The following is a 20,222-nucleotide window of genomic DNA, read 5'->3' as shown; positions in this document are numbered from 1 at the left end:
AGGTGAAGCTAAAGCAAATTTGGAGGTAATCTGCATTTGTTACATGGTGGCCTGTTTTGCTGCTTCACACCCACTGAACAACTGAAAGCTTTGTAATCCCAATAACTCAGGGTAGGAAAGGTCAGAAAATGGAGGACCAACCTGCTGCTTAGTTCAACTTCTGGTTCTAAACAAGAAAACACAGCAATGATGATGATAGCTACCTCATCAATTTCAAAGGTCCCTCCACAAAAATACTTGTGTGTTTGTTTGCAGCTATGTTTGCAGTGGGTATGCTAGATGCTTGGCCTTCCTTTGATAGTCTCTGGACAACTGCTGCAAACTCACACAAGCACGCGCGCAGAGGAGATCCAGTTTTTACAATCAAAGCAGCCCGAGGTCAGGATGTAAATCTTTGCACTTGCCCCCACCCTCTAATCACCTTTTTATAACCCCACAAAAAACACCCCCTCATTTTGTCCTTACTGCCTTAGCTCTCTGCTAAAATAAACCCAGTGAGGTAAGTGCCGGAGGCATCCTGAGATGAGTTTTATACAGTCTGTTCCTTCAGGGTTGAGGAGTGTCCGAGTTGAGAGGAGAAGCATCCCAGATCCGTAGTGGGACGAGGAACAAAACCAGAAGAAAACGAGAAGGAAACACAGGTAAGGCTGGAAATAAAGACTTTCTAATCATTTATACGCTTTGACATGAGACACGATTAGACTTAACAGAGTGTACTGTAGCAAAAGACACTATATGTAATTTTTGACGCGATCTGATCAGAGAGATGATAGCTAACAACATGCATAAGTCATTAAATAAAATTAAAACTGATATACAACTTCCTACCTGAGGCATGTTTTTGGCTCCAACAAAAATGTAATTCTTCTTGAAACTGTTAAAACGATTTGCTCTATTACTCAGTATTTATGTAACATAAATCCCATTTTAAAAATTTTAGTTTGCTCAAATTATGTGTCAAGGTATCAAATAAACTGTTACCTGAGCATATACAGAGCATGTTTTTGTAAGAGAAGGAGGACATAACTTAAGGGGCTACTCAAACTTAAGGATTCGTAATATATTCACAACAGGAAGGCGCTTTTGTATTTCAATTCATGGTGTAAAATCATGGAACAAGTTAAATGAGGAGTTAGAACAAAGCCAAAATTTAATGCAATTTAAAAGGAAATATAAGGAAGTTATTTTCACAAGATATAGAAATATGTGTGAGAATTAGTATCAATGTGTATATATGTAAATTGAGGCATAAGAGTGTGTGTGGGTATGGATGTACAGCATATTTAGATATGTAAACCCAGATAAAATGGAAAATTAATTAACCTATGTTTATTTTTTATTTGATTTAATAATGAGGGTCCATCTGAAAATATAGTATGAGTTTATGGAGTAGGAGTTCATAAGTTTCTTACCTCTTCCTTCTCCTTGCCGAGCATTTTAAGATTATCGTGGTACAAAAATATGTCTTTTGCATTCTTTGTTCATGTGTGTAATTTTATACTTTTATCATGTTCGAAATAAACAAATGAATAACTTTTATATAGCTGATCATGATTAAGGGAAAACCATTGGAGATACATTCCGGAGTGGATGGCTTGACCAGGCAGAGGATGTTGCAAGCTAAAGCTCTGTCTCAGGAGGCCAGAGGAGGTAAGAACTTAAAGGAGCGACACAAGGGGTTTATGTTCACCGTTGGGTTTTGGGACAATATGGCCAGGAGGGCAGCAGAAGCACACAAACACAAAGAAGTCCTCTCTCTGTTGCAGCTCAAACAACTTTTTAAGACCTTATGTCCACATCAGGTCAGTAGGAATATTTTATGTTATGCAGTTTAAAAACTTTCCAAACTGAGGATACATGGCTGTAAACCACAGCTGGCTAAGATGATGTTGCTACTGGAGCTTAATTAATGGAAAATTACTTATTTTTTATAGAGACTGAACTGCCTATGGTCATCGTCGATTCAAAAGTTTAAAAAAAAAATAAACATACATAAACTCGTCTGTCTCTGTCCTGAAGATTACTTTTTGTAAATCTAAAAAGCCAAAGCTGAACAGGTCAACACTTTCAATGCACATAACAAGGGACTTGAACCACAGCTGCCTGTCAGCACATGTAACAACTTTACACTAAAAAGGCCACTATTTATTTAACTTTTGTTCTGCCAGACATAAAGTGAGATCACAGGTGGGTGTGTCAGGTGTAACTGAACCAAACATCAAAGTGTGTAGCTTGTTTTCTTGGAAACAAGTGGACACTGATACTCTGAAATCCTTGGAGTGGTAATGTGTGGATAGTCAGCTGGAACTATCCCAGCTGGCTGTTTGCTACTCCCGTCCCGTCCGCTTGTAAAGCCTTGAAAATTATTCTCCTAAACTCAGCAAAACGTGACTCCCACTGCTGAATTATACACAGGCTGATCAAAGGCAGCTCCTCTAGGGTGGCATGGGCCCAGACTTCTCCCAACACTTATCATGTGCGAGTAAAAAGGACCATCTGCTCTGACACAAGTATTTCATCCAAAGATCCTATTTATATGCCCAGTTTCCCATTTAACTCTGGAGCACAACAAACATTACACACCACTTGACATCATCTCGAGGCTATTTCAGGCCATCCATCATGCCGCAATACAACCTAAGAAGGGACCCCCTGAGCAAAAACTGCATGGATACTTAGTGACGGCACACATGCTTTAGCTTTTAAATATCAGTCCAGCTCAGCTGTTTCATGTTGACAGATGCAAGAAGAGCACTTGGGACTTCATGACTTGCCAAGTGTCTTTTTTTTTTTCCTTTCTGCGTTCCTTCTTTGTAAATTGTTGGAGTTAAAGCGGATTCAATTTTTAAACTTAAATTTGGAAGTACTGGTGATACGAGAAAAGTCTGACTTTTTCAAAGCTTTAAATGATTTCAGACAGCAGAAAAATGTAAGATAAGCAACACCCTCCAAGAAAGGATAAGCAAGAAATATACTATTCAAATGGCTTATTGAGTAGTAAAAAATCTGTGTTCTGAGAACAAAATAGAGAGAATCTTCAACATATGAGTGAATAAATAAATAATGATACAAAAACAATATGAATGAAAAGAAATGAACAGGATTTCTACATATCTATTACTGTATAATGACTAGAAGTAAAACACTGAAGGAATCTGGAGGCACAAATAGAGCATGAATTAACTTAAAACCATTAGTTTTCAACCCCATAACAAATAATGCATTACAATAATCATATGGACAAAAGATTAATGGGAAAACTCTTTATAAAAGGCAACAATAAAGACATAGATTTACATTAACTACCATAGATTTAATTTTAAAAAGCACATGTTCACCTTAGCCAAAGAATTAATTCTGATGCATGAGAGATGAATGAACCATTAGATGAAGTTTAAAATATACCATGCTTGTTGTTACGAGTTACATGCCCACTTACTGTTTGGGTTAAGTGTTGGTTTAGGGGAAAACACATTACAGATTACTTGTAGATCTTATAAGCTCTTGCAAAAGATTGAACATGATCGTTTCTATTTATTTGTGGTAACCTAAAAGCTACAAATAAATGAATGTATGCATTTCACTCACAGAATGAGTCAGTGAATCACTTGCTACTGTGTTCCCTTCTGACAGGTCTGAACCTGGGGAAGAAGATCAGTGTACCAAAAGACGTGATGATGGAAGAGCTGAACCTTTCCTCCAATCGAGGCTCTCGCATGTTTCAGGAGAGACAGAGGAGAGCCGAGAAGTTTACATTAGAGAACGTTGCCAATGGACCTTATAATCCCAATGTAAGAAATAGAAAAGAACAGACACATTGTAAAATGCTAAAGTATTCTTTCTTCCCTGAGAGTTTATGTGATAAACTACACAAAGAGCATTAGTATTGTGATTTGAGAGAAAAATAACACATAGTTTTCATTCTTTTTGCTCAAAATAAACAATTTTAAGAGTTTGTTGTTCACTCCATAAAACTGGTCTTTATGCGAGAGAAGACTAAAGAAGACTAAAATAATGGATAAAATATTTATTTTATTTACACAGAAAAAAATCTACTAAATATATAAAATAGGAATAATAGTCAAACATAAAATAAAACTTTCTTATTCAGTTTGAAAAGGAGCAGGGAGAAGCCAATGCTTGCTAAATCCTATCCTTATCTGAGTCATCCAGTATAAATGATGTATTTACGGCAAGAATATCTCAGTATTTTCCACATTATTTACACTTACATTTGTCCTTCATTTCACCATTATCCAGTCTACACTATCCACAAATGAACCTATACTATTAATTCCTTTTTATATAAACTACATCTTCTGCACACTGACAGATTGCCATCTAAAATCTAGCTCTGCCCTTGACTAGTAACCTGCCTCAGTGTAAGGTATAAATAATTGCCTTGCCATTATTTCAAAAATCGTTTTTATATTTTTTGGTAGATTTCTTGTTCTATACGCTATGTGACAGGTTCTGAATTTGACATGAATTTCGAAATTCACCTGTATCCCACCTCATAAACTATCTGTTTGGCTTTTTTGTTCAAAGTGGATGATGTGTTTCTCCAAATCTCCACACATTTAAAGTTAAGTATGATGAAACCAATGAACAATAGAATAGAGCTGATGCGTGGCTCAGAAAAAAACCATTATTCCTTTCTCAGCTTGTAGCACGCTATGTCAGGACACAGCAAGCTCCAGTACTCTGGTCAAATTAGCCCAAAATTAAACATTGTGGTCAAAATGCTATTTATGGTAGAAAACTAAGTCTGTCCATCACCCCCACCATGGTGATGGCTACGTCATACTGTGGGTATTTTCTGTCACAGCAGGGACAGTGAAGCTGATCAGAGTTGATGGGAAATGGGTGGAAGCAAGAGGCTGCAAATGATTTAAGGTAGAGGTTCGCCTGAAAATGATTAGATCAAAGCTTAGTCATGTGTTAGTTTAGTCCAGTCAAGTCCGGACATAAATCCAATAGAGAATCTGTAATGAGACTGCACAAATGAATTTCAAGCTGATCTTTAGAAGTGTGGCATGCATTGGAGTGAAAACCATGTGTCATTTTCCTTTTACTTCACAATTGCAAACTACTTTGTATTGCTTTATCCCACGAGGCTCTAAATGTTGTTTGGTAGCTTATTATTAAAGCAGATTTTTTTTAGCTATGTTCCAATCAAATATTCAAATAATGAAAAACATACAAATATACATTACACTCAGTAGACATACTGTGTTCCTGAGATGAAACATTTGATAAGTTTTCCCACATTGTTGTCTCAACCAGAGTAGCATCACTGTTACAGCCAAAGTATAAAGCCGGTCTTGTATTGCCATTTGAGGATTAGATACATTTACAGGAACCTTAATAAGTGTGTATCCTGTAGGCTCATCTTGAACTCAGTCCCCCCCTGCAGTCAGTCTCCGTGCCGCAGGGAGGAAAAGAGAACCAGGCTTTCTCCATCCCCGGTAAGCACAGCCTGGTCATGAACCTTCAGAAGACTGTAGCAAAGAAGGGCAATCCCAATGTCCTGGCTCCAGGTAAATGGTAATACACTGCAAAGAAAGGGCTACCACAAGCTCAGACTGGCTTTCAGCATTGCCAGCGCTTGAGGAATGCATGGACACAGTTGCACCATGATATGCCAGAACTCACCTTTCCAATCGCACTCCCAGCACATTAATTTGTTTTATTCTAATCAGAGCCAGGGGAGCTGGCAGTTTGTGGAAAGCAATTATCTTGTGAGCATCTTTGCTGAGGGCTGTTGTATATTTGGCCTGGCAGAAAGCACTGCTTCCAGTCTGACTGATGAGCAACTAAGCTCTGTTTATTATCAGGGATTCACACTGAGATCTCATTACTGTCACTCCTATTGCTGACAGGAGTGACATCAGAGAGATTTGTATGTAAATTTTTATCCCTATGCGCTTCGAAACAGCATGTTATTTTTATTCAGAGGGTGGGGGTTGAATTTAATTTAACAGTTTCTCAACTGGAAAGTATTGAAAATTACTCAAACACGTCCTTAACTTTACTTTGGGTTGGATCCTGTTTATTGCTATCATGTTTTTTTCTTGGCCAGGCTACTCTGGGCCCCTAAAGGAAATTCCACATGAGAAGTTCAACACGACGGTAATCCCCAAATCCTACTGCTCCCCATGGAGGGAAGCTTTGGGAGGCAGCGAAGAGCTTCTGAATACGCTCAACACCCAGCTGCCACAACCCCCACAAAGACTACAGCCTGCTAACTACAGGTGCTTCAACAGGTAAATCCTTTCCTCCATCACCTGATAGGTCTCTGCAAGTGAATCAAACACATAAGTTTTTAAGCATGGACGCTGAGGCCCGTCTATCTCCAAATAGACCCACAGATGACCTAACCAAAGAGATCCATTATCATTTGTTCCCCCGGCTCCGGTCCATGTTTCCACAAGTTGAAAATGAATCCAGTGTCTGGCTTTCAGCTCCTTGGACTGTGGCAGCATGATGGTTATTTTCATCTCTGGGCCTTGACAGATGATCCACAGGAAGGAGGGGAGAGGGGTCTGCAAGCTTTCATGACCCAATAAGACATATAGCACACGAAAAGGGAGTCATCTTTCACATGACAGAGCAAGACAGAGCAAATGTGAAGCCAAGGCAGATGGGGAGATGAGGCCGGCAGGCGAGACAAACTGAAAGAAACGCTGTCAGTCAAACTGATTCAGTCCGCCTGTAAGGAACTGCACCCCCTGTGGAGAGATCCTCTTACATCCTTAAGATTATTATGAAATTACAGCATCTTAAAGCTGAACTCTAATCGTCGGGAAGAGAGGTTGAGTTCAAGGCGCACCCAATTTTAATGGTGTTAAACCCTGGTGGGTTTAAAAAAAAATAAAAACCTTGTTTGAAGCAGTGCATATCATGTGTCATGCAAAAGATTTTCCCTGTTACATCAAGGAGAGTTACTTGATATAACCCTCTTTCTTTCCCCCACTCATATTACAGAACTCCGATGCCATTTGGCGGCACAATGGCCAGCAAGAGAGTCATCCCAGTTATTGGCTTTGAGGCCGTGGAGCCCCAGAAGCTTCCCGGCGTCGCCCTAGACCGTATGTGTAGACGGCCAAACTTCAACAGAGCGCCAAGAGGATGGGGAATAGACTACAGCCCTGAATCTAATGAGCTATGAGAGAGACTTTATGAGATAAAACCTGAAGCACAAACCCTCTCTCTTTGAAACGGTCCCTCTGTTGATTGCAACAATCGAAAGGAGAAGTTGGAAAAAAAAAATAAGACTCCAGCATAATAGTGGTTTGCTACTAATGAGTGTTGTGAGCATACAGAGGCAGGCGATTATGGGCTGAGTCACAGGCTCACAATGCCTTGCAGAAGTATTCACCTCCATTAGCGATAGGTTGAAAACTAAATCCCAAGTTTTTGTACGTCCAACAAACTCTGATCAACCCACCTTCTGAAAATGTAAGAGGTGATCTATCAAGACACGGCCGTCTGCCTAACCCAACAGGCTATAAGAGAGAAGTACGATTCAGGGAAGCAGCAAGGAGTCTCATAGTAACTCTGGAAGTGCTGCAGAGGTGATGGGTCAGGTGAAAGAAACTATCCACAGTTTAGGTCATGAGCTGCACATCTGGCCTTTAAGGAAGACCAGCAGGAAGGGGAGCTAAAGTAGCCAAGTAAGAATAAATAAGAAACTTGTGGAAGACCATGCTCTGGTCAGATCAGGCATGGGATATTTTTTCACCTACAGTCAAAAAGCTATTTTTGGTGGAAACCTAACCACCAATCCCATGCTGAGACAAAGCTATTTTTATCTGGGATATAGAAACCGGATAGATCCTAAATATTTAGCTTTAATGGTTTAGATTAATGCGTATTCATGTGTTTATAACAGTCCAGTCAACGCTCGGGCCTGAATCTAGTTGACACTCTGTGGTAAAATTTGAATATTGCCATCTGCAGATAGTTTCCAGCTACTGTGACTGTGCTACAAGGAGTAGGCAAAGTATCAATATCAAGATGTGCAAAGCTAGTTTCTGTCATTGCAGTACAAGGTGGTCGATCAGAAACACATGCTCCATTTTTTAGATTTTATTTGTAAAAAGAGTTTAAAACCATTTATCAACTTCCTTCCATCTCACACATATGAAGTGTTGTGACGGTGTATAAAAATTGCATTACAATAAAGTTCATGGTTGTAACAAAATGTAAACATGTTCAACAGAAATGAATACTTTTGCAAGGTACTGTAAGAAGTGATCCCAACATATTTTAACTCATCAAAACCCATCTGTCCTCTCGTTTTTACTTTGTGAATTTAATTCTGTGAATACAGTCATAAACAACATGTAGTAATAAATGTACGAGAAGATAATTATTGACAAGGGTGTCATTTTAATGAGAAGTGAAAATATATAAAGAAAATTTTACAATAAAATCAATATGATGTTCAAAATTGAGATGGTGTCCAATAAAAAAAATAACTCAAACTAAATGAAAATGAACAGGTTTAACAATGCTTCTCAGTATTCAACTCCAGGTGAAAAGAAGCAAAATGAGACAGAAACAAATTTACTCCAAAGACTAAGTTCTTATATGTACAATGGTTCCATGTGGTCCTGGTCATATCGGCCTCATGCCCAGAGGCTGTTTTAACAGTTTGCTATTAGTTATTATTCCCTAGTACGACCAAAGTCATCGAGTTAAACTCTGACTGTCACTTCTGATGGCACAGAATTCATTTGCAACTCTGTAGGTTGTATTAACTGGAGATTACTAATTCCTGGGCAGCGTGTTTTTTCTGGAAGCAGTCCTCTGGCCCATAGAAGCCTTGAACATGCACGCAACCAACCAGGTTTGACATGAGAAAGCCAGAGAAATCTAATCACAGCCTAACGTCACTCTACTCTCGCAGCTATTCGGTGTGGCGTGCGCCGTGTGCCGAGTGGGCACCCATGCGCTGGGGATCCTGGGACGGGTAATGGATTGTACCAGGGGGTCTCATTGTCATAGGAGGGGGGACAGGTGGGGCCATGGGACCCATGGGGTGAAACATCGGAGGGCCATAACCTGAAGAAGAATAAACAATTTACCATCTTAGGCATCTGCATTCACTCTGCATCAGTAACACAATTCATGGACTCTTTCTACCTGGTGGAGGGGGGTTTATGCCTGGAGGTGGCGGTAAAGCAATGTTCATGATGGCAGGTGAGGAGCTTGGATCTAGGTTGAAGTAGTTTGCTGGAGCCTCTTCATCGAGAGCTGGTGGTGGAGGAAGTGCTGATAGAAAGAGGGGAAACAAAGCCTCTTTGTATTAGGACTGTAACTAACGATTACTTCAGTAATTGAGTATTAATGATTAATCTGGAAAGAAAATTGCCACATTTTGTACAATATTAGAAATGTATTAAGAGATCCAAATAAACAAACTCTTTATTTAAACAAGATGCCCAGAATGCCGTAATACAGCCTTCCACAAGTGTATGCTAGATCATTTGTAGCAAAGGATGCATCTGAAGCTAAATAAATACTATTAAACCATTAACCTGTGAAAATTCCAGCCCTTTCTGCTTGATTTATTAATACAGTGAAAGGCAAATCTAATGATTATTTTTGGATTAAGTTAATCTCAATGGAAAAAATGATTAAGATTATTTTTTTTATTTTTTTTTTTTTTGCAGAATTTGAACCAGATAAAGCAAAACTTGTGCCACTTGAGTTCTGGGTAGAACATATTTACAGACAAAGTTTTTTTTTATTTTTTTTAATCTTAATTACAAAATGTGCATATTTTTGTAGTTTTGACTTAATTACTGCTCTGAGTATGTTGCTTTTTCAGCAAATGGCCTTTTTAGAGTTTGTATACTTTAATGATTCATTTATTACTAAATTAGTGGAAGATTACTTAAATAATCGACTCATCACAATTAATCATTTAAATCTTATATATATGTATTCAAATTCTTCCGGTGGCTGCACTCACCTCCAGGCAGGCCAGGTACAGGATCCAGTCTGGTTCCCATTTCACTCACTCCCTCCTTCACGCCATCTTTTCCTCTGGCTGCCTGAGACCTAAAGGGTCACACCATCTGCATTAGATGCCCTTTTATTAAATACAGTGTACCAGCTGAAAGCAGCATTCGCCATAGACAATCTTTGTCTCCAGCCAACTCTCACTGCATCAGTAATAGTCACCTTTTAACAGCCCTGTAGTTACCAATTTACTGACACTTGTAACAGCAATGCTGGGATTAGCTCAGGCTGCTACACTCATTCTCCTTGAAAAGCACCTGGCATTTAACAAGCACATTATAGCACATCCCTCAAAGTGGCTCTGCTTGGTGCAGCTGCACGGGAGTTCAGAAGCGACTTACCTTCCCCACTTGACAGTGAGTCTCCGTCCATTAATGATTAGTTTGTTAAAGGACTTTTCTGCAGCCATCTCTGCTGCCTGCCGAGTGGCGAATTGGATAAAGGCGCACTGCTGCCTTTGGACTATAGTAATGGTGCGAATTTCTCCAAATTGGTAGAAGTGACCCCTGTAGTGATAAAGAAACAGTTTGCTTAACAAAAGACAATGTAACCTAAAGACTATGAATATAAAATTCACTATTTGAAGTTGCAACAGCGCTTGCAATAAAATACTCACTTGAGATCTCCGTCTGTTACTGTATCTCCCAGGCCGCCTATGTAAAGAGTGCTAATGGACTTGTCCTCTGGTGGGTCCAGTCGGGGCATAGTTGAAGCCCGCTTCAACAACTTGTCAGCAACTGGGTCATTGATGCCGTAGTAACGATCTTTAATGTTCTGGTCAGCCAGAGGGTCATCAGGATCTGTAGGCTTCTCGTGCCTGCAGGTAAAAAAATGAAAAAGAAAAAAGAATGTACCACAAAGATAGAAAATAAATGTCAGACTGAACACTACACACAACAAAAAAACATTTCTATTGAACCTTTTCTACAATGCTAACACAACAAAAAAGATTGGAAACAAAACAGGACACACACTGCTCAAATGAGTGATCAAGTTAAAAATAAAACGAAAAAATAAAATTGACAAAAATTACTTAAAAATGATAATGTAGATGATAGAAGTAGTGTACTTATGTATGCTGATAATTTTATAAGTGAACATGGTTGAACATAATCAACTATAAAAAGACCAACAAAAAATGTGCGTAGCAATATTATAAAGTGAAAATATAGAAATAAGTTATTTGTATAACAAAATAAATAAAAAAAACTAGTTTCAAATTGACTAAGAATTACAGATCTAAAGAAAAAAAGTTAAAAAAATAAATGCATGTTATTTTATTCAGAAAAACTACAATGCTTCAATCCATTCTTTTGTCTTCAGGAAGGACATTCAACAAATGGTAAACAGATGTCTCTCTGTCTGTTTTAGTTTGGACTTTTGAAATATTTAAAAACATGCTACCTGAAGAAAAGATTGTTCTGAAGGGCTCATGCAGTAAAAAAAAATCTGAAAAACAAGATAAACTAGCTAGGACTACTGAGAGCTTTGTAAACAAGCAAACAGACTTTAAAACCTTCAACTTACCAAGTAGCAAGAGTAGAGACTTTAAAATAGGTTTCATTTATGACAATTCTACCATTCTTTGTGATTGTAGTTAATCACAAAGAAAGCCTAATTGACTACTCAAAATAGTCAAAAAAAACCCCCAAAAAACATAAGATTTAGCCATAAAGCCCACCTGTAGGGACACTCTTCTCCTCTCTTACACTCCCCCTTCACCCAGAAGGAGCAAATGTGAGGCCGGTTCCTCTTGTAATACGGCGTAGTTCGGGCCAATTTGAGCAACATATCACTGGAGCTTGGAGCCTTACCAAGCTGGCCTACTGGTCGAGTGCCATCAGAACTGGCTATCTGTAAACACATATTTAAACAGAATCAATCACTGAAAACTGAAAAGTCAGCAAAACAAATGACAAATTGTAAAATAAAGCAATTTTGACAAATTATATTAACAGAAAAATCATTATGGAACAGACTCCAAAGTGTTTCTGATAGCTTGGAAGGAAATTATGAAAAATTCTGACACTGATACTACATGGTAAACTACACTGCTCAAAAAAATAAAGGGAACACTTAAACAACACAATATAACTCCAAGTAAATCAAACTTCTGTGAAATCAAACTGTCCACTTAGGAAGCAACACTGATTGACAATCAAATTCACCTGCTGTTGTGCAAATGGAATAGACAACAGGTGGAAATTATTGACAATTAGCAAGACACACTCAATGAAGGAGTGGTTCTGCAGTTGGGACCAAAGACCACTTCTCAGTACCTATGCTGTCTGGCTGATGTTTTGGTCAGTTTTGAATGTTGGTGGTGCTTTCACACTCGTGGTAGCATGAGACGGACTCCACAACCCACACAAGTGGCTCAGGTAGTGCAGCTCATCCAGGATGGCACATCAATGCGAGCTGTGGCAAGAAGGTTTGCTGTGTCTGTCAGTGTAGTGTCCAGAGGCTGGAGGCGCTACCAGGAGACAGGCCAGTACACCAGGAGACGTGGAGGAGGCCGTAGGAGGGCAACAACCCAGCAGCAGGACCGCTACCTCCGCCTTTGTGCAAGAAGGAACAGGAGGAGCACTGCCAGAGCCCTGCAAAATGACCTCCAGCAGGCCACAAATGTGCATGTGTCTGCACAAACGGTTAGAGACCGACTCCATGAGGATGGTATGAGGGCCCGACGTCCACAGATGGGGGTTGTGCTCACAGCCCAACACCGTGCAGGACGCTTGGCATTTGCCAGAGAACACCAGGATTGGCAAATTCGCCACTGGCGCCTTGTGCTCTTCACAGATGAAAGCAGGTTCACACTGAGCACATGTGACAGACGTGACAGAGTCTGGAGACGCGGTGGAGAGCGGTCTGCTGCCTGCAACATCCTTCAGCATGACCAGTTTGGCAGTGGGTCAGTAATGGTGTGGGGTGGCATTTCTTTGAAGGGCCGCACAGCCCTCCATGTGCTCACCAGAGGTAGCCTGACCGCCATTAGGTACCGAGATGAGATCCTCAGACCCCTTGTGAGACCATATGCTGGTGCGGTTGGCCCTGGGTTCCTCCTAATGCAGGACAATGCTAGACCTCATGTGGCTGGAGTGTGTCAGCAGTTCCTGCAAGATGAAGGCATTGAAGCTATGGACTGGCCAGCCCGTTCCCCAGACCTGAATCCGATTGAGCACATCTGGGACATCATGTCTCGCTCCATCCACCAACGTCACGTTGCACCACAGACTGTCCAGGAGTTGGCGGATGCTTTAGTCCAGGTCTGGGAGGAGATCCCTCAGGAGACCATCCGCCACCTCATCAGGAGCATGCCCAGGCGTTGTAGGGAGGTCATACAGGCACGTGGAGGCCACACACAATACTGAGCCTCATTTTGACTTGTTTTAAGGACATTACATTAAAGTTGGATCAGCGTGTAGTGTTATTTCACTTTAATTTTGTGTGTGGCTCCAAATCCAAGCCTCCATTGGTTAATAAATTTGATTTCCATTGATGATTTTTGTGTGATTTTGTTGTCAGCACATTCAACTTTGTACAGAACAAAGTATTCAATGAGAATATTTCTTTCATTCAGATCTAGGATGTGTTATTTGAGTGTTCCCTTTATTTTTTTGAGCAGTGTATATACAAAAATTAGGAGAAAATAACTATTTTGCTTAATTATAGTTACTGCATTTATAAAAACTTGTTTTAAAGAGCAGTTATTTTGCAAGGCTACCTCTCTCTCCATGTTCTGTGTGTAGTACTCTTTGTTCACATCAGACCTGGGAATCTCATCTTTAACAGTGAGGCCAGTGTCTCTGACCTGGATAGGCAAACCTGCCAGCCACAAGATAAAACAGAAGGGTTACAACCAACTTATGTTGCGTAAAACATGTCACACTGGTCAAACTTAGAGCAGATAATCAAAGACTCACCATACTCCAGGTCAAGAAGGCATGTCTGACAAACGTTCTTCATTTTACTGCAGGTCTGACAGACCTCCGTCTTCTTAAAACGCATCCGTGAGCCTGGGCACCATCTGAACACGGTGAAGGGCCGAGCACAGATCTGACGGTCGAAGATGAAAACCTCAGGCATGTTCTTACAATCCAAATGTTGGTTTATGAAAATGTCTCATTACATAGTGTAACACAAGGTCAGAGTTGCAAAACATACCTTGCATTCTTTTCCATATTTCTCCTTGGTCTGTAAAAATGAAGCACGAACATGTTTACACCTCTAGAGCTATAAGCATGAGTTAAATTAGCACAACATCCAGAACATAAAATCTTACCATACGGATGTAAGGATTTTCCCCTAAACATGTCTGGCACAGAATTGGGAAATCCTGTAACAGAAAAATCACAATGGATCTTCTTTGTGCAAGAAAACAACCACATTTTGTATCTTTATCTCTACTATGGACCAGGATTCTGTCTTTAGCAAAGCTAGAATTAATGTGTACGTTTCACCAGTTGATTTATTCATATTTTGTAAATACTCTTGAGCTCACTTTTTGCTTCAGTATTGAGGCATATTCAAATGTATGAACAGAACGAGTCCTGATTCAAGCTCTCTCCCACTTTGCCATCTGTTGAAGGATGCAGTTTCAGTCAAAGTGCTTGCAGCTGAACATGACTAGGATTTAATCCATCCATTTCACACCATCAGTCAAACATCTAAATATAAGCGGCTCTAGTGATATAAAACGTCGACTACATATTCTAAGGTTACACCCTCAATAGTCTGGTGTTTTAAAAAACTAAGATGTCAAACACCTGGTCGCTAAAAACAACGTATTTACTGCTGTATCAAGTACTGCAACAAGCGGGGAGCAGGGTATTGTTGTGTTTTATGCCATAAACTAGCTTTAACAAACTTAAACTCGAGATCTTGCTTAGCTGCTTTATCTGAAAAGTTGGTGCTAATACCAAACTGTTAGCATAGGTATTTCCCTCTGAGGGCCACGCGGATATTATATTTACATTTCTAAGTTAAAATTATGAATTCATCTGACTAAATTGTAATACCACTGCAAAGTTGTGAGGTCAGTATTTTAAATACAAATTCTGAATGTAAGATTTTACCGGATTGCGACTATTTTAGACCTGTCAGCCTCCTAGCGCTAACCTTTTTAGCTTAAGTAGCTAGCTACAATACAGCCCGTGTTCATATGAAATCCCGAGATATTTCTTTAGAGATCGATCTGGGAAGTTATTGCTTTGCTTGTTTATCACTGAGATAATGGACTCGTTTTCATCTCTATTCAGTTAACATTCACATAGCAGCCAACGGCGACATACAGATAGATGCTAAACACGATAGCAGCCACGCTACAATAGCTAGCCGACAATGGCTAGCGGAAACTACTACTCAAACCGAGGTGGTTTTAAGATCTACTAAGTGTTGAGTTTTGGCTGCTACATATTTCATTCATTCATATTCACTGTTGTAGAAAAACATGACACTGATTGGACATACCGCGTCTTCCCAGTTCTGTCTGTTGTAGGTGTTAGAGCCTAGGGAGGTCGCCATTTTGGAAAGTGTAAGCCAAACGTCACAGCTAACCAGCTCAAAGCTAAAGAAATCACAGCCGCAGTACCTGACATTGCCTTCAGGTGTCGCTCTGGTTCCAAAATAACTGTACAAATATGGCTATTTGAAACGTTGAATTAAAATCACATTACATGTCAGTTTTTATAAGCACGAATTTATGAACATTATCCATTGTTATAAAAATGTAATACAAATAGGAAAAATTACTAATTCTAATAATTTTTCCAATCTGTCTGTCTACATATTTGTATCTTGAAAGAGAGAGAATGAATGAGTGAGAGAAAAACCTCATGGGACATTGTCAGAGCAGTGTGTTCATAGGAGCTTCTTTTTTTAATTAGATTTCTCTTTTTTCTGATAGTGTACAACAATGCAGCAGAACTAACAGAGACAAATGACAAGCTGTCCATTGGTGGCAAGTTATATAAGCTAAGTTTAGATATTAAAGAGAAATCGGGCTAGTTTTAAATGATTTTCTCAACTTATGGTTTAGCACTCACATATTAAGGTCTTAATAAACAATTTATTGGTATACTTTGTTGTATTAGTCAAATAAACATTTCAAGACAAACACAAATAACTAAAATATAACATGACAGAAGTAATTCACGTTGACACAACAGTTTACTTAGACCAAGAATGTGAAAGATTGTGATTACATTATTTTTCAGTTGCAATATCACAGGTATATATTTTATGTAATTTATTGGGTTACTGTTAGGTAAATACAGGAGAAACACATTTAGCAAAGTCAAAACTAACATCCTATTGTACAATTTTACATATAATTTGAGGCTTCTTTTTCCTTTCATTCAGCATGCAACTACTGATTCAACTTTCATGCAAGTGATAGACAAGAGGAAGAGATGGATTCACAGATCCCTCAGAGGTAATGTCATCTATTTTTAATTTATCCATCCACTTGCCATTGATCCATCCACCTGGTTTAATTCAGGTCAGAGTGTCTTTATTGTGTAAACCTCAGATTAGAGGGGCAAATGATGTCAAAGATTACAGCCGCAGGGCATTAAATCCTGGAAGTTTACTTAAGTTTAGAGGAAGGTTGTTGAGTCAAAGGGCAGCAATTATTAGATACAAACCCAGGGAGCTGTCAAAGTCTTCTCTCTGTCAAAATAGTCTGCAAAAGAGACTTGACAACTGTCGGTTTTACTGTAAGAACACTATAATGACACAGAATAAATAGAAAAACAATTTCGGTCTCATTTTATCATGGCACCAAAATAAAAGTCCTGGGAATCGCCTTCTCCAAAAGCCATGTGATGCTCTCCAAAGTGTCATGTGACATGGATGAGACAGCCAGAGCTGTTTTCAAGGAAGACTTTGTCTGGGACTTAATCTCTTAATAATGAAAAACACACACCTCTTTAGTCACAAGGTTTGTTGTTTAGGTATGTTAGAACCTTGTGTTCATTTTTTTTTTTAAGTGAGGTTTATTTGTATAACACATTTCAGCAATAGGCCTTTATCTATAAAAACATTAGACCATGTACAAACAACAAAAAAAAAACATTACATTACAGTAGCAAAATAAGGAAGAGCAATAAATAAGTAGATGCTATTTAAAGGAACTCAGAGTTCAGCAATTTTGCAGTTTTCTTTAAGTTTGTTCCAGAATATTATAGCATAAAGCCTAAATGCTGCTTCTTTGTCTATAGATCTGATTCTGGGGATGCAAAGTAGACTTGACTCAGAAGGCCTGAGTGATCTGGAATGTCGATATAATGACAACAGGTCTTTAATGTATTTTGGTCATAAGCCATTCAGTGAATTTAAAGTATATTTTCTGAGCTACAGGGAGCCAGTGTAAGGACCTTAGAACCGGGGCAGTGTTCTGGATCAGCTGCAGCTGTCCCATCGACTTCTCAGGCAGACTTATGAAGACACAGAGTTTGGGCCTGTTCAGTAGTAGCTGCAATAACTGCAACTATGCACTGACTCTTGCTTGTTCCTCTTTATGTCCCAAAATAATCATGACAGTTTTGTTTCTGCCCAGCTGAAAGTTGCTATGACTTGAAGAAAAAAAATATATATATCTTTTTCCTTTTTCGAATCATATAATATTTTCCGTCATTGTTTCTAATGATGAATTCATATTCTGCAGTCATGAACATGAACTTTCAGCTGAATAAAAGCACTGTTCATTGTAATTAAATGACATTCTAACTCTATGAAAATGGACCAAAACCCACTTTTTGAAGTGGTCTCGGTCCGCTTCCAAATACACACTGAACCATCTACAGGAAAAATAAAACTATGGTAAAAAGGAGCCCTTCAGTGTTGCTAGCACTACCACTGCATGACCTGGTTGTGCTGAAATCGTACCTCATCCTTGGTTTTCTGCTTAGCGATGCTGCTGCCAGCGTGTTGTGGGTCAGGACACGCAGAGCATCTCGTCTCATTCAGCTAGCAGAACACATTTGCTGGCACTGTTCCAACATTAGATATATCACATTGCAAATCCTGCACTCAACGAGCTGCTCTTGACATTCAAAATGCCATTGCAGTTGTAATTACGGCACAAATGTGGACAACAGAAATTCAGACAATAGGACTTTCAGAGTTTGTTTTTTCCAGGAATGTGCTCTCTCCCGCACCCGTCATTTCTGTCCCGAAGAAGCAATGGTCGTCACCCCGCATGGCTTTGTTTACGAATTATAGTCTGCTTGCAAAAAAGTACATTGTGAAAACAAAACAAACAAAAACAACAACAACAACAACAAAAAAAAACAGATATAAAGTTACATCGATAAACTAGATTTATGAAAATTTTACTGACATACAAAGTATTGGTAGCCCCCTTTGAAACTTTCTGGTGGCGCCCCTGACTTAGTCTGTATATTAACGCACTTTCAAGAGAAACACAAATGTAAACAAAAAACAAAACGTTGGGGGTAATTCCAGCATTCATTTGCGACGAATGCTTTCCCACAATAGTAGGACACACAGCACGTCCAGGCCCCAATAATCTGAGCAGTGACGAGGAGCGGATGCAGATAAGCCCAGTGCTCCTGAGGACTTCAGTGTGCTTGCATGCGCGTATGAAAGGAAATATGTGCCGCGCTGGCGCCTCCTGAAGACAGTTATGGGCTACTGCCGGTGCTCAGAGCTGCAGAAAGAGAGGGGCTTTCTCACATTTCTCGATCTCTCCCGGCCGAGACCGCCACTGTGCCGCTTCCACAACACAGCCGACAGCGAGCCGAAGCGACGACCTGCTCCCAGCGTGCTCTAAAGCCGTATTCAACCAAGCCAGCTCCCGCCCGGAGTAAAATCTACTTAAACAAGGTGAGTACATCGACGCACAAGGCGAGCCCGATCGGGGTTGCTCCTGTTTGGCTGCTACAGCACGGAGAAGCTCCGTCGCTCCGTCTCAGAGGCCGGGGCTCGTGTCTGGCGCAGACGGAGATGAGGCCAGCTTTTTTCGGCCCGACTCTCCCGGCTGCAAACACAAAGCCCCGGCGGCACGGTGGAGGCTCGGCGCGGCTTTCCGTTTGCCTCGTCGGGCAGCGTGATCCGGTGGAAGCTAGCGTTATTGTTGACGCTTTCGTCGGGTCGAAGTGTCTGTGCCCCGGGATAGAGCTGCGCGTCCGGCTGCTGTGCTCTGTGATTTATCGTCGGAATTCCTTTATGGAGTCGAGTCCCCGTAGTGCAGCCCGGGCAAAGCAAAGCGACACCCGAGCAACTTGTTTTTGTAACTTTGTTGCAGCCTGGACGTGTACAGCGTTATCTGCTCGACTCAAGTTAGGGCTAGGAATCCGAGACATAGTGTAACCATATAGGTGGAGAAACTGCTTTGTGTTCATATTAACACCCAGTTAGCCTGCAAATGAAAGAGGTGGACAAAAGATTAGAAAAGGAATGCAATGAGTGCTGTAACTTTCCATTAGGCTCACTTATCAACTGTGATAACAGAAGGGATGTTGGCTGCATTTTTAACAGGGTCTTATGTCAGAGCACAATATTTAATTCAAAGGATTATCATAACTCCCAAATAATACCAAGATCATGCAATCCAACACTTCAAGATAATCATTCATTTCTAGTATTGCCTTTCAAATCAGTGTTTGCTTGTTTTGAGTTGTAGAACAGCACCGTTTATAAATCAATTGTTTTTTTTCTACTTCTACAAGGAGAAAAAAATATCCCGTAGATTATGTGACATATGAGATGGTAGTTTTGGATCCAACCACCAATTGTTGAATTATAATATTGGCACCATTAGAGTATCAATCTTTCTTGTTTTTATCACACACAAAAAATAAATAAATAGACAGACATTGAGGTATTGTTGGTGGTGGATGTGTTTATTGACTAAAAATAGTTTAGTCAATAAAGTTTTTAATGGATTTAATGAAAGTGAAAAAGAAACATGATTAGAGCTAAAATGTGCTCACATATCAAATTAGTTTTTTTTTTCTTTTTTGTGGAGATGCGTTGATTCGAGTTTCCCGGTCGATACCATATATAGATTTTTTTTTTAAACTGTGACAAATAAATGGGAGAAGAATGTGCTGCAGATTTTTTGATTGAGAAAGTTTCCGATCCCACAGAAAAGGAAGGAATTACAAGCATGAGAGCATGTGTCTCTAATCTTTATCTGGTCTCGGCTGCATCAGGCCACACGGGGT

General features: G+C 39.8%; 3 protein-coding genes across 4 annotated transcripts in view; 2 read left to right on the top strand and 1 right to left on the bottom strand.

Annotated features, from left to right (window-relative positions):
- Nucleotides 1–501: 501 nt before the first annotated feature.
- Nucleotides 502–8,374, top strand: LOC114139345 (myozenin-2). 2 transcript variants are annotated; one of them, XM_028009241.1, is made up of 6 exons: nt 502–641; nt 1,545–1,650; nt 3,634–3,791; nt 5,387–5,540; nt 6,083–6,266; nt 6,988–8,374. In XM_028009241.1, the coding sequence occupies exons 2-6, from the start codon at nt 1,551–1,553 to the stop codon at nt 7,169–7,171; spliced, it is 780 nt and encodes a 259-aa protein (XP_027865042.1). In that variant the 5' UTR covers nt 502–641; nt 1,545–1,550; the 3' UTR covers nt 7,172–8,374. The 2 variants fall into 2 exon arrangements, with proteins under 2 accessions (XP_027865042.1, XP_027865043.1); XM_028009242.1 differs by having other exon boundaries at nt 503–641; nt 5,387–5,468.
- Nucleotides 8,077–15,623, bottom strand: rbm22 (RNA binding motif protein 22). The gene is made up of 11 exons (XM_028009240.1): nt 15,502–15,623; nt 14,315–14,368; nt 14,197–14,226; nt 13,956–14,088; nt 13,757–13,857; nt 11,714–11,886; nt 10,649–10,849; nt 10,374–10,538; nt 9,983–10,071; nt 9,151–9,279; nt 8,077–9,069 (listed from the first exon to the last, which is right to left on the bottom strand). The coding sequence occupies exons 1-11, from the start codon at nt 15,553–15,555 to the stop codon at nt 8,915–8,917; spliced, it is 1,284 nt and encodes a 427-aa protein (XP_027865041.1). The 5' UTR covers nt 15,556–15,623; the 3' UTR covers nt 8,077–8,914.
- Nucleotides 15,624–16,285: 662 nt separating this feature from the next.
- ndst1a (N-deacetylase/N-sulfotransferase (heparan glucosaminyl) 1a) overlaps nt 16,286–20,222 on the top strand; it is a 66,953-nt gene continuing 63,016 nt past the window's right edge. The window contains exon 1 of the mRNA XM_028008618.1: nt 16,286–18,879. The gene's annotated coding sequence lies outside the window, so the exon portion shown is untranslated. The remainder of the gene's footprint in view (nt 18,880–20,222) is intronic.

Source organism: Xiphophorus couchianus, chromosome 23 (genome assembly GCF_001444195.1).
Source record: "Xiphophorus couchianus chromosome 23, X_couchianus-1.0, whole genome shotgun sequence".
NCBI classification, from domain to species: domain Eukaryota; kingdom Metazoa; phylum Chordata; class Actinopteri; order Cyprinodontiformes; family Poeciliidae; genus Xiphophorus; species Xiphophorus couchianus.
Note: the sequence above shows the minus strand (reverse complement) of the source record. Positions and strands in the feature narration are given on the sequence as shown.

Excerpts from the sequence above, each read along its gene's own strand:
- LOC114139345 (XM_028009241.1), top strand. The coding sequence starts at position 1,551 with ATGATTAAGGGAAAACCATTGGAGATACATTCCGGAGTGGATGGCTTG. Across the intron at positions 3,792-5,386 it reads ATGGACCTTATAATCCCAAT|GCTCATCTTGAACTCAGTCC; the intron begins GTAAGAAATAGA and ends TGTATCCTGTAG. Across the intron at positions 6,267-6,987 it reads AACTACAGGTGCTTCAACAG|AACTCCGATGCCATTTGGCG; the intron begins GTAAATCCTTTC and ends CTCATATTACAG.
- rbm22 (XM_028009240.1), bottom strand. The coding sequence starts at position 15,555 with ATGGCGACCTCCCTAGGCTCTAACACCTACAACAGACAGAACTGGGAA. Across the intron at positions 14,089-14,196 it reads AATATGGAAAAGAATGCAAG|ATCTGTGCTCGGCCCTTCAC; the intron begins GTATGTTTTGCA and ends TTCGACCGTCAG. Across the intron at positions 10,850-11,713 it reads GGAGAAGAGTGTCCCTACAG|GCACGAGAAGCCTACAGATC; the intron begins GTGGGCTTTATG and ends TTTTACCTGCAG.